General features: G+C 44.0%; 1 protein-coding gene across 2 annotated transcripts in view; it reads left to right on the plus strand.

Moving 5' to 3' along the window:
• Positions 1 to 10,832, plus strand: part of GOLGA3 (golgin A3) — a 38,874-nt gene extending 28,042 nt beyond the window's left edge. For both annotated transcript variants that reach the window (XM_081338853.1, XM_081338852.1), the window contains exons 17-24: positions 604 to 801; positions 2,944 to 3,060; positions 3,629 to 3,768; positions 4,573 to 4,705; positions 5,683 to 5,805; positions 6,281 to 6,445; positions 6,812 to 6,969; positions 7,807 to 10,832. In XM_081338853.1, the coding sequence (XP_081194979.1) occupies positions 604 to 801; positions 2,944 to 3,060; positions 3,629 to 3,768; positions 4,573 to 4,705; positions 5,683 to 5,805; positions 6,281 to 6,445; positions 6,812 to 6,969; positions 7,807 to 8,020 (1,248 nt within the window). In that variant the 3' untranslated portion in view covers positions 8,021 to 10,832. The remainder of the gene's footprint in view (positions 1 to 603; positions 802 to 2,943; positions 3,061 to 3,628; positions 3,769 to 4,572; positions 4,706 to 5,682; positions 5,806 to 6,280; positions 6,446 to 6,811; positions 6,970 to 7,806) is intronic.
• The last annotated feature ends 2,493 nt before the right edge of the window (positions 10,833 to 13,325 follow it).

Consider the following 13,325-nt stretch of genomic DNA (forward strand, 5'->3'; position numbering starts at 1 on the left):
GGTAACATCATCAGTGCTAGAAGGAAGTGGAATTTATGGAGAGGAGGAAGGAAGGAAGGAAGGAAGGAAGGAAGGAAGGAAGGAAGGAAGGAAGGAAGGAAGGAAGGACTATGGGGTCCTTGGTGCTCTCCGAGCTGGGTTGTTTTCTTGCGAACGTTTCATGACCATACTATGTAACATCATCAGTGCTAGACGGGAGTGGTGTTTGTGGTCCTTGGTGTCCTCTGAGCTTTGCTGTTTCCTTGCAGACGTTTCGCTACTCAACTAGGTAGCATCCTCAGTGCTAGAAGGGAGTTGGGTTTATTTATATGCGAGAGGTTGCCCTATCCGATCAAAAAAAGTCAAGTATCTCCAAAAGAGTCTGAGAAGAGAAAAGAAACGGGTCCCTCGGAATCATTCGCCGAGCCTGTCCCTCTCTTCTTCCCAATTAAGTGTAGTCTCTCCCCATCCCAACTTGGTTTTGGCCCAAGCCTTGGGGTGACGCCGATATGCCCCTGAGAGAGGTCTTCAGGGAAAGAGGTCAATATTTGTTTTTCCTTTCTGAGGACGCAGTGCGGTGTCTTTAATGGGGTGTGTGTGGAAATTGTTTGTGTGGCCACACAGCTTCAAGAAGCAAGAGGCTTCGGGAGGAAGATCAAACGGCTGGAAGAGGCCAACAAGAAGCTTTCCCTTGAACTGGAACACGAGCGTGGAAAGCTCACTGGCCTCGGCCAGTCCAACGCAGCCCTGCGAGAGCACAACCGCATCCTTGAAGCAGCTCTGGCCAAGAGAGAGGCGGATTTGGTGCAGTTGAATCTTCAGGTAATCTCCTCCTCCTCCTCCTCCTCCTCCTCCTCCTCCTGCTCTGCTCCTCCTTTTCCTTCTCTTCCTCTTTCTCCTCCTCTTTCTCTTTTTCCTTCTGCTCTGCTCCTTTCCCCTTCTCCCTCTCTTTCTCCTTCTCCTCCTCCTCCTCCTCCTCTTCTTTCTCATTCTCCTCTCCTCCTGCTCTCGTCCTCTTCCTCCTTTCTCGTTCTCCTGCTCTTCCTGCTCTGCTCCTCCTTTTCTTTCTCCTCCTCTTTCTCTTTCTCCTACTTTTCCTCCTTCTCTTTCTCCTCCTCCTCCTCCTCTTCTTTCTCATTCTCCTGCTCTGTTCCTACTTTTCCTTCTCCTCCTCTTCCTCTTTCTCCTCCTGCTGTGCTCTTTCTTCTTCTGTTCCTTCTCCTCCTCCCCCTCTTTTTCTCCTTCTCTTTATTCTCTTTCTCCTCCTCTTCCTCCTCCTCTTTCTCTTTCTCCTTCTCCTTCTGCTCTGCTCCTTTCTCCTTCTCCCTCTTTCTCCTTCTCCTCCTCCTTCTCTTTCTCCTCCTCCTCTTCTTTCTCCTTCTCCTTTCCTCCTGCTCTCGTCTTCTTCCTCCTTTCTTGTTCTCCTTCTCTTCCTGCTCTGCTCCTCCTTTTCTTTCTCCTCCTCTTTCTCTTTCTCCTTCTCTTTCTCCTCCTTCTCTTTTTCCTCCTCCTCCTCACCCTCCTCCTCCTCCTCCTCGCCCCCCCCCAGTCTACTTTTCCCTAGGGGTGAACATGCTAGACCATTCATAGGTCTGCGATGGTTCTAAGAAAGCACAGGTAGCCCTTGACCTATGACCACAATTGATCCCAAAATTTATGTCGCTGAGCGAGACCTTTGCTGAGTGAGCTTTGCCCCATTTGACGAACTTCCTTGCCCCAGTTATTAAGCAAATCGCTGCAGCCGTTAACTTAGCAGCACGGTTGTTAAGTGAATCTGGCTTCCCCCATGGATTTTGCTTGTCAGACGGTCACGAAAGGTGATCACGCGTCCCCAGGACACTGCAACCGTCATAAACATGAGCCACTTGCCAAATGCCCGAATTTTGACCACATGACCACGGAGATACTGCAGCGGCCGTAAGTGTCAAAAACGGTCACAAGTCACTTTTTCCGGTGCCGTTGTAACTTCAGTCACTAAAAAAACTCTTTTAAGTCAAGGACTCTCTGTATTGTGAGAGGCTGCATTCTTAATCTGATGGTGGCTCCATCGGACCTCATACTGCCGCTGCCCAAGCAAATGATTTCCATATGTTTTAGATCGGTGCTCCTCAACCATGGCAAGGTTGAGATGTGTGGACTTCCAACTTCCCAGAATTCCCCAGCCAACCAGGAATCGTAGTCCATACATCTTAACCTCACCCAGGTTGAGACACACCACTCCTTTCGACCGTGGCTCCCCCATGCTCATCCAGCAGATCTCCAGCACTGTTGTGATTCAGTGTCAGCCTGTGCTCCCAGCAGCTGAGTCCGATGAATCTGAGGAGGAGGAGGAGGAGGAGGAGGAGGAGGAGGAGGGGTTTGGAGAGCCTTTGGTGTCCGAGGGAGGCTCTGATGCACTGCAGGACTCTCAGCCTGGCCCCTCCAGTCATGTTCCTCATGAGGCTCAGCTGTGTGAGGAGGAGGTGTTGGACTCAGAGGAGTCACAGCTGAATCTGTTCAGAGACGCTAGAAGCAGAAGGCAATCCAGCAGAGCAGAGCAGAGAAAATCAATGAGGCAACTCAGTGAGAGGAGGAGAAGGCATTGAGAAGCCACACCTTGGGACTGATAATAAATGGGGAAGGTGTGGGCAGGGCTGGTTGCTGAAGGCGACTGTTTGGAGACATTCTAAGGAATTCCTGGTCTGTTCTTGCTACTTCTGTTTAACTCTTGTTTGTTGACTCTTGTTTGATATTTTGATTCATTTATGGAAGGAAATATTCTGTTGCTTTTTTGTTGGAACTGTAAATAAATTTGGGTTGGGTTTTTTCCATCCTATTGACTGTAAAAAGGAAAAAGGGGTTGTCCCTGACACACAAACAGGGCCGGTCGTAGGCTGGAACAGAACCAGCACGCTAATTGAAATAATCAACCAAATGCAGAAACGGAGGCTGCATTCTCTTGTGTCCTGACCTTCCCACCTCCAGGTCCAGGCGGTTCTGAGGAGTAAAGAGGAGGAAGATCAAAAGATGAAGCAGCTGATTCAGACTTTGCAAGTGGCTTTGGAGAAAGAGAGGGCCAACGTCCTAAGCCTTAAGGAACAGGTACGGTCCTGGCTGAACTTGGTTAAGGGCTCTTTGCGGGCATGGGCAGGAGGTCGAGGTTGTATACTGTCTCAATGAGCATCTTTGCCCGGAGTTACTCTGAACATTGCCAGAATTTAAGACTTGGAAATGCGGTGTTCCCAGGGAGAGGAGGAAAGAAGCAGCTTTAGATGCGTCTGACTTCCCGCCAGCCTTATCAGGTAGACCAGGCAGGGAACACAACCAGATAAACTTTATTGTAAAGCTACCTTGAGAGAATCTGACCAGGTTTGAAAGTACAATTCTCCCACTGTCTCCTTGATCCCCTGAGAAACTAAGGTAGAGCCTTTCTCAGTCTTTTGCCCCACCCATTATGCAACCTATTATGGTCTCTTATCTGACCATTTCCTAAGCAACATCTCTCTTAGAAGTCCACCCCCATCGTCCTACAAATGAGTTGGACTTTGGCTCCCAGAATTCCTAGCCGACACAGCTGTAAGTCTTCTGGTGTGGGAGCTGAAGCCTGACGCATCTGTAGGATAAAGGCTACCTGTTGCCAGTGTGGTAATGATGCGACGTGCCGTGACAGGTTGCAACGTCAAAAGCGGAGTTGGCACACAGCCGTCGGCATTACAAAGCTGCCGCCCTGGAACTTGGCGAGGTCAAGCGAGAGCTGCAAGGGAAAGAAATTCTCATCCAGGCCCTCCAGGCCGAAGTCGACAAGTTGCAGTGAGTGTTTAAACCAAAAGGAAACAGTGATGTTCCTAAGGCTGTAGGCAGTTGGCTGCCTTAGTCGTGTGCGAACTGTGCAAATGAGGGGAGGGAACCTTGTGTACCTGGGACAACGAGCTAGAGAGGCAACCTAGAGAAGGACTGGCAGAAGCTGGGCGGGTGGAGTCAAAAGAGGTACCAGCCTGGAATCCCGACGTAGCCACAAGCGAATTAAGTCCAACCCCTTCTTGAGTGCCATTGACCCATATCTAAGTTCTAGCAGGTGCTAACTGCGACTTGAGAAGAATCCTGTGTCTCATGTAGCAACATAAATTTCGGGCTGAGTTGTCATAAATCGGGATCACCTGTAGTCCTTCTTCAATAATGCTGTTGGTCTGTAGTTTCTGAGGTTGTGGGCCTTCTCAAGGTGATGTGAGTCTCTGTCAACCATCCCAAAAGAAACTCCGGGGACATTATTTTACCAAGAGTATAACTTTATTGATAGGTCCATGCAGGGCACAGAAGAAGCGAAGCCAGCTCTGAAGTTTTTGTGCGAAAAACAGCATAATTAATTTCCCCATTTGAGCCACCCCTTGTCCAACAATCCAACAGGTTCTTCATGTTTGGGGGAAACAGTCTGCTGGGCCTTGAAGTCTTGAGCGTTTGTCAGGCTGGAAACGGCTTACATAATTTCCTCACCTCCCTCTCAGCTCCCAATACATTCCAAGCATTCCCCTCCCCCCCCTCCCTTCGTTTCCGTTGTCAAGGTATGCGTAGAGGTGCGTTACGAGTCAACCTGGACACATACACTCTCTGTTCTAGGGCAGAAGACGGAGCGCACTCCGAGGAAGTCTCTCAGATCCAGCGAGACCTTGTAGATGCTCGGTCCCAACTTCAGCTTCTGCAGAAGCAGCTGGACGACCAACTTGGCAAGCAGCCGGCAGAAAATCAAGAGGTGAAATCTTGGCCTTTGGCCGTTCCTTTCCTCCTGGGTGTGCCTTCGTGGTTTAGTAGAAAAACACCAAAGGAACACAGTAGAAGAAGACCCATCACCGATGAAAAGGAAATTGGGTGGAAGGCGGGGGGGGGGGAAATTGTTCCGAATCCGTGAAGAATCCATGGTGCAGCTGCATTGGAAATGTTCAGTGTGTTCTGAAAAGGCATATCAGAGCTGGAAAAACCAAAATAATAGAAGAAGGGCAGCCTGTAATTGTTAAATGTTTCCTTTTCTGCGTAAAGATTACAAGTTTGGATTTTTAACCGGGGCGGGGGAAAGAGAAAAGAATTGCGAAGCGTTTTGTTTGCATTGTTTTGTTTGCATTGCACTATTATAGCCCATCAGTGCTTGGAATCTGAATGCAGGGGGTCTATTTGCGCTGCCCCGTGTAATATGCAATAAAATTATAGCTCTGCCTGCCTCCTGGCTCTGTTGGCACTCCCAAAGTTTGTGTCAGGCTCCAAAAACTAAGAAAGAGACACAGAGTTACTTCTGAGCAGTGTCCTTTATTGATCCTCGCTTGTAGACAGAATCTTGCCAAACTCAAGCAAACTACTTACATCATTGAAGATATACCCTGAGAACTTCTAGAAATGAGCTATGTTGGCCCTCTGCCTCCCAGCCAAACTATCTCAACTTTGCTGTCTCTTGGTCCTCTGGAATGCAGCCCCCTTCCCTGCTGGGAATCCAGACTGCATTCCACCACACCTTGAAATTACTTCCTGGAGAGAAAGGGCCTTCAGTGCTTTTGAGGCAGGATTGGTGGGTGGATAGTTCAAATTCTTGAACGTTGTTCCTTTGGGATTCCTTCATGGATGATTGACAGCCCGCTTTGAAATGTACTTTGCTTCCCGCTAAACGGAAGCCTGTCAACCTCTGAGGCTGTGAGACAGGAAGCTTGCCGTGTTTTTGAGCTGCCTGTTTGTCCCTTGCAGCTGGAAGACCTCAAATGGGAGGTTGAGCAGAAAGAGAGAGAGTTCCAAGCTCTAAAGCAACAGCTGGACTTGACTGAGCAGCGCAGTCAGAAGGAGCTGGAAGGTGTGCAGCTAGTCCTCCAGGTATTTCTACTGGCTCCTACAGATGTTTCCCCTCCTAGGCAAGTCATTGTGAGAGAATTAAAGAGGCAAAATAGGATTCCGAGCGAATAAAAAAAATAAGATCAGAGATGTTCCAGGCCTGAATTCAGATTCAGACTTAACTAAGGCTGCTTTTCTGGAATCATTCTCTTTGGCAGTAAAGGTTCACACATCACACGGAGCTAAGGCGTGGTTTATCTGGCCTTGGGTTCAGTGTATCGTGTGAAGCCAGTTACCGTAATTGAAAAACCACTGCTTATTGCATGGTGTGTTGTGTAGACCCCATTGTGATGTGGTCAACCCATCCTGGTGGACTCAGATACTGCCTTAATACAAGGACGCGAGCCCGGCCAGTTTTCTCCTGAGTAGACAGGATAAACTTGTGCTCGAATTGGACTTATTTCTCTGCGGTGATCATTGCTTACTGTTTCTTGGCTAAACCATTCTTCCAATCTAGAACGTCAAGATGGAATTGGAGATGGTTCGGGATGATTTGTCCCTAACCCAGAAAGATAAGTTCATGCTACAAGCAAAAGTGTCCGAACTGAAGAATAGCATCAAGACGCTGCTCCAGCAGAACCAGCAGCTGAAGCTGGATTTAAAACAGGGGAAAATGAAAAAGGTATCTTGAGAAAGGTGGATTGTTCCTCTGTTGTTGTTTTTTTACACCACAGCTGTCTCGCTAGCCCTGATCCCAAGCTTGGTCATAAATATGAGTCAGTTGCCAAGCGTCTGTGAATTTTGATCACACGACTTTGGGAATGCTGCAAGTGATCGTAATCGTGCAAAACGGTCATAACAGGTCACTTTTTCCAGCGATGTTGTAACTTCAAACGGCAGCTAAATAAACTGTTGTAAGTCAAGGACTACCTGCATTGGGGTGCCTGGGGCTTGGGAGCCAAGACGTAAGGCTTCTAAGTTCTCCACTGTTGACTGCAAACCGGAAAATAAGTTGGTCATTCATGGGCTTTTGTTTTCTTTTGAAAAGAAAAAACTCAAGGGAGAGACCAGCTCAAATCCGGTGACCCCAGTGAAGGTCCCTGATTGTCCGGTCCCTGCTGCATTGCTAGAAGAGCTGTTGAAACCTTCATCAGCTGTGAGTAAAGAGCCACTGAGGAACCTCAACAGCTGCCTCCAGCAACTCCGGTGAGTCAGGTTTTTCTGTCTTTTTCAACTCCTATTCTCATCAGCTCAAGGTGGACCCGGCCTTCCATCCTTCAGAGGTCGATAAAATGAGGACCCAGATTGTTGGGGGCAATTTGCTAACTGTATAAAGTGCTTAGAGTGGGCTATAACGCAATGTGAGGCGGTATATAAATCTAAGTGCCATTGCTATTGCTATTCTGTTCTGTTCTATTATTTTGTTCCATTCCATTCCATTCTATTCTATTCTATTCATCCTTATTCTATTCTATTCTTCATCTTCCTTATTCTATTCTATTCTATTCTATTCTATTCTATTCTATTCTATTCTATTCTATTCTATTCTATTCTATTCTATTCTATTCATTATTCTATTCTATTCTATTCTATTCTATTCTATTCTATTCATCCTTTTTCTATTCTATTCTTCATCTTCCTTATTCTATTCTATTCTATTCTATTCTATTCTATTCTATTCTATTCTATTCTATTCTATTCTATTCTATTCTATTCTTCTTCTTCCTTATTCTATTCTATTTCTATTTCTATTTCTATTTCTAATTCTATTTCTATTGACTCAGCCTTTCATCCTTTCATCCTCAGTAAAATGAGGACACAGATTGTTGGAGGGCAAGATGCTGACTCTGTAAACCGCTTAGAGAGGGCTGTAAAGCACTATGGGATGGTATATAAGTCTAAGTGCTTTTGCTAAGGCTGAGTCAACCTTGAGCCGGTCAGAATCAAACTCCAGGCTGTGGGCAGTGGGCCTTCTAACCCCTGGGGCACCACGGCTCTAAACAGTTGTTCTGTTTCTCTTCTGTGCTTCTGCTCTTCTCAAAGACAAGAGATGGACAGCCTGCAACGTCAAATGGAAGAGCACACCGTAACAGTCCATGAATCAATGTCTTCCTGGACACAGGTCGAAGGCCAGTTAACGGACCTTAGTACTAATCTCTCTGTAACTCTATTAGCCAATGAGAATCTTCCTCACAGAGACCTCCAAGATCAACAGCTCAGCTCAGCTCAGGACATCAAGGAAGAGTTGACCCAGTGATCCCCAAAGCCCACGGATTTCCATCAGAACTGCTTTAAGTATGATTGCTTTTTTAAAAAAAAAAAAAGTATTTATCAAAACCCTATTTATATTTTGTTCTTAAACATTTTAGAGTCCTTAATCTACGGTTCGTTTTAGTGCAGAGGGAGGCAAGAATGGAAAGCTGTGGCTTGATCAGAGCTTTGTTCGTCGTACTTGCACAGAAATAGAGATGGTGGGCTGGAGCAGAGGCAAAGGACGCAAGGTTTGCTGTATTAAGCCTTTGATTCGAATTAGGATGACTGCAGAGAGACGATAAAACAGGGTCCCGTTTAGTTCCCACTTTTTTAAAATTTGCTAAACTGGTTTGGTGACGGTTTTGGGCTTGGGAATTCCAGGACCCTTAATGGATACTTGGCAAAATCCAGTACTTTTCTTATCCCATCTTTGATCCATGCTCCAGCAAAGCAAGCAACTAAATTGCTCATCTCAAAACCACAGTGAAGCCACTTCCAATGGCACCAACTGATTTGGCTCCCAAGAAAATAATTTTCCAGTAAAATATTTGGATTCCTCTTCTGACAGATGCGGTTTGCACAATTTTTGTTGTTGGTCTTTGCAGACATCTGCAGTGCAGAGTTGCGTGTGCGTTTGAGACGTTGCTCTGTTTTGGAGCATCTTATATGTATATGGATTCTTCTGTAGATTGCAAATAACCTGGGTCGGTTTTTATTTTTGTCTTATTAAGGTGACTTGTTAAGTGTTGGTGTCCTGCAAAACATGTCGGTACGGGCCTAAGAAAGCGAAAACCAGAGCTTTTTTAGATAATTAATTCACTTTTGGTATCTTTTCAGAGAGAAATGTTCTATTCTGCCTATAAAATCCTAGTTTCTTAGCTTTAATTCCATCCCCTACCCCATTTTTTCCTCCCGAGACTTAACCAGAAGCCAGAATTATTATTATTATTATTTTTTGCAAATGCATCTTCATTTATAATTAATCGGTTGAAACAATAGCCTTTTAAAAAATTGTTTCTCAGCAACTGACAGCTCAGAGCTGTGTACTTTTTGTTCTCTGGGTTGAATGAAGCACAGGATTTTAACCTGGCCAAATTGCGCTGTAGGATAATGCTAGGAAATAAAAGGAAGAGTGAATGGAGGAGACAAATGTAGGGAGATATCATGATCTTGGCTGAAAGTTACGGGTGCTTGGTGTGTACAAGATCTTAGCAAATACAGTTGTGAAATCTGCAACTATGGGTCTCATCCTGTCTTCATGCACACCACATTACATCACATGCCCCTAACATGCCATCGATCTAATGTCCTCCATCACCTAATCCTGGTTGAGACTAATTTATGAACCTGATTGAGGACTTTTGAATCTTTAATGAGCTGCATCCTAACTGAAGATGGATCACAGCATTTAACTATCATGGCAGAAAACCTGACATGAAGAAAACAAGAAGGTAAAATAATGCTTGGAGAACAAAGTTGGATACAAAGGAAATTCAATAAAGGATAAGTGGGTCCCAGGGCTAAAGTTTAGAAGACTTCATGGATTATTAAACTCTGTTAAACATGATGGAGGGAATTTCGAAGCAGGACTAACAGATGGACACAGCCTATAAATTAAATTTCTTGTTTCAAGTCCGACCAAAGAAAGCCTCCCCCCCCCCAACTTTTGAGTGGTATGAATCGATTGAATGCGGAAGGATTGTTTTTCCCAATATTTGTAGAAATGTCACTCTGATTTTCCTGTTAAAGCCAAGACGTTTTTTCTTTCTAGGTATTCTGCTTTTTAAAAAAAAAAAAACAACAGACTTTAAATAGACACTTTGTTCAACTCTTTTTTTCCAACCCGATTTTCAATATTTTTAATATTCTAAACAATGATTCTGAAAGTTCTGTGAAGCATTTTAGTGTCCCCACCCCCCATTTAACACATGAAGGAAAGGTTCTCTAAATGGAAAGCTTTTTAAATTTGAGGGGAAGGAGTCTCAGTTACGCTTAACTATTTGATAAGACTAATCCACAATCATCTTCAAGACACGATCTTGAAGGCTTTATGGGTCAAATTAGATAGGTGGTAACTTTTATTATAAAGTTGGCTTTATACTGTAAAATAGCTATGTTTTTTTGCTGCTCATATCTGTGAAGCGTATGTACCCACTAATGTAAGCAAGAAATACTTCAGTATTTAAACACCAAAGTTAATCTTACATAATGAATAATATACATATATATATATATATGATCACTTCCAAAATTTGCTGTTCCCACTTAACTGTTTGCGTTTCACAGTGTTTGATTTACCCATGAAGATTGTTTTGAGCGGCTTATCACTAGTCACAGCTGAATGCAATGTACATAGTATAAAAATCAGATTATTATTATTATTTTAATATTCCTCCAACAATTTGGGGGAGGGGAAGGGACAAGAACAGGGAGAAAACCCCAAATGGAAAATCCTAAATGAAAAATCCACTTCTCCCGTTTCCCTTTTTCAGACCGTTTTATTTATAGTTCCCGCGACTTGTCATTTTATTTTTAAAGTTCCCGCGACTTGTCATTTTGACTAGGGAAAGAAGTGGGTCGTGTAAGTCTGGGCATCCCCGACCCAGCAAATTTCCTCTCCCAAAGTAGGTACCGTCATATTTTTAAAAGTGCTGTCAATTAATTCATACTTCAAGAAACCTGGGTTGTGGAGGGCTCTCCGACTATTACTTTCAGACTAGTCAATATCTATAAATGATTCAGGCCGATCCCTTTCAGCATGCTTTTGTTTTGTTTGTTGTTTTTTTTTAAATATTCAAAATAAATAATAGAGCCTTTATGGTTACTGCATTTTTTTTAAAAAAGTCTGTTTATTCATCCTTGGAAGGCAATGGCTAGATGTGACGGTTTTCAGTGTTTTTCTGTGTCTTAGCAGAGGATTGTTCTGAAGGCTGAAATTGTTCACAGCAATTTTCTGCGGTGCAACCATATATCGTGAATGTTAATTCACCTTACAGTGGAGTATTCTGTGAATTTTTCCTTGTGCATCATCAATTTCCTTCTCCAGTCCAGCGGTGCTCGTCTCATTCTAACAGGGGGGAAATTCTTCTTGAAAGAAAAAAAAAACTTTCCCAGAGAGAACCAGAGTTTTAGGAAAACGGGTTCTTCTCTATATCAAAATTGTAATTATTATTATTATTTTGGATAAGCAGCTGTACTAAGTAGCAAGGGGCCGCTGATGCTAGGTATCACCTTTACAAACCAAATTGTATCACTGACTTTTCGAGTCACGGATAACCTAATAAAAGTAGAAAGTTGCTTTAATTTAGAAAGTGACTTCTGGTCCCGTTTATAATGAGGATCTATTTTAAAGTAGTGTTTTTCTCCCCCCCCCCCCCCCTGTGCTTGAAAATGCGGAAGGCTTACCCTCGGAGATGGGAATAAGTTTAGATTCTTAGTCACAGGAACCCTTTGCCCAACAATAGCCGCGCAGAGTATTCTTTCTGCTTTCCAAAAAGAGCATCTTATGCATATCATTTTCTCAGCAAGTGGTTTGTCTGATTCTATTTAATGAGGGGGGGGGGGGAGAAACATGTCATCGTCATAACATGTTTGAATGAGTGTTCCAAAGGAAGAGTTAGATGTGTTTGATTAAAGATTAATAATTGTGCTTTAAAGAAAACAGGGCATGTTAATTTAAGAAAAATCTAAGATACGCTAAACATTCTTGAAAGGTTTTGTGCAATAAACTATTTTCATTAAAGTAAATATATATATGTATATATATATATGAGTCCATGGTGTATTTGAACTCTATAGGAGACATGTTAGTTTACGGCCATCTGTTGTCTATGATAATTTGAGTCTGGTCATTTGTACCTTGAGTGTGGATGGTTTGGTCACTGATTCATTAATTTTTCTTTTGGACTGTCCACTGTTTTTCTCATGCGTCCAGTTCTCCTTTAAATGTACATCCCATCAACTGCACAGGTAGTGACTGTTCAGGGATATAACGACACTGAAAAGTGACTTATGACCATTTTTCCCACTTTATTTTTTTTATTTTTTATTTTAATTCCATTTATATCCCGCCCTTCTCCGAAGACTCAGGGCGGCTTACAAGCTTAGCAATAGCCTTCATTCTATGTATATGCCTGCTTGTTAGGGCTTTCACACACACACCCCAAGCGGCGTTATTACAAAGTCAGCTTAATTGCCCCCAACAATCTGGGTCCTCATTTTACCTACCTCGGAAGGATGGAAGGCTGAGTCAACCTTGAGCCTGGTGGGACGCGAACCTGCACTAATGGCAGGCAGCTGGTGTTACTTAAGGAGGCATCAGCCCACTGCTCCACCAGCATCCCCGTGGTCACGTGATCAACATTCAGATGCTTGGCAATTGACTCATATTTATGACTTGCCCCGTCCAGGGATCATGTGATCCTTTTGGTGGGCTTCTGACAAGCAGTCAGTTGGGGGGAGGAGGAGCCTGATTCACTTTACAACCGTATTTCTTGAACTTCACAACTGGAGTGATTCACTTAACAGCAAGACAGGTCGTAAAAATGGGGCAAAGGTCACTTGGGCCACTGTCTCACTTAGCAATATATATTTTGGGCTCAATGGCCCAAATCGTAAGTCTAGGGCAGGGGTAGGCAACCTCGTCTCTTTTATGACTCATGGACTTCAACTCCCAGAATTCCTGAGTCAGCATAAGCTGACTCAGGAATTCTGGGAGTTGAAGTCCATGAGTCATAAAAGAGACGAGGTTGCCTACCCCTGGTCTAGGGCAAGGGCGTCTTCCAAATTGGCCCTTTGATGACTTGTGGACTACAACTCCCAGAATTCCTCCGCCCTGCTCCCTTGTAGGCCAATTCTGATAGAAGGGGCCTCTTTCGATGACTTATTTCCAATAACAGTGACAATAATAGTGAAAATGCCTTTGATTGCTTCTGTTTCTTTGACATAACAAGAAGTAAGATTCTGATTAAAAACAACAAAAACAGATCAGAGATAAAATTGGCCAGAAAGTTGAACTTTAGTCAACTGAAAACTCTTTATAATTTGCAAACCATATGGTGGGGGGGAAAAAAAGTCAAGCGCAACGTGGCTTTGCAGAACCCTGGAGAACTTGGTTGCACTCTCCACTTCCGGTTTCTATGCGCCTATATGCCACTCATCTCTAGCCTTTGCGTGGCAGCCTCGCCAGCTTCAATCGGAAACCGGAAGTGTGTCTCCCTGCCCCTCGAGCCGTTAGCGGGGCAACCAAGCTGTCACTTTCTCAAGGCTCCTCAACAAGATATTTTTTTTTTACTTTTTTATTACATTTA

The sequence above is a fragment of the Vipera berus genome (assembly GCF_964194415.1).
Source record: "Vipera berus genome assembly, chromosome: 14".
Classification (NCBI taxonomy): Eukaryota; Metazoa; Chordata; class Lepidosauria; order Squamata; family Viperidae; genus Vipera; species Vipera berus.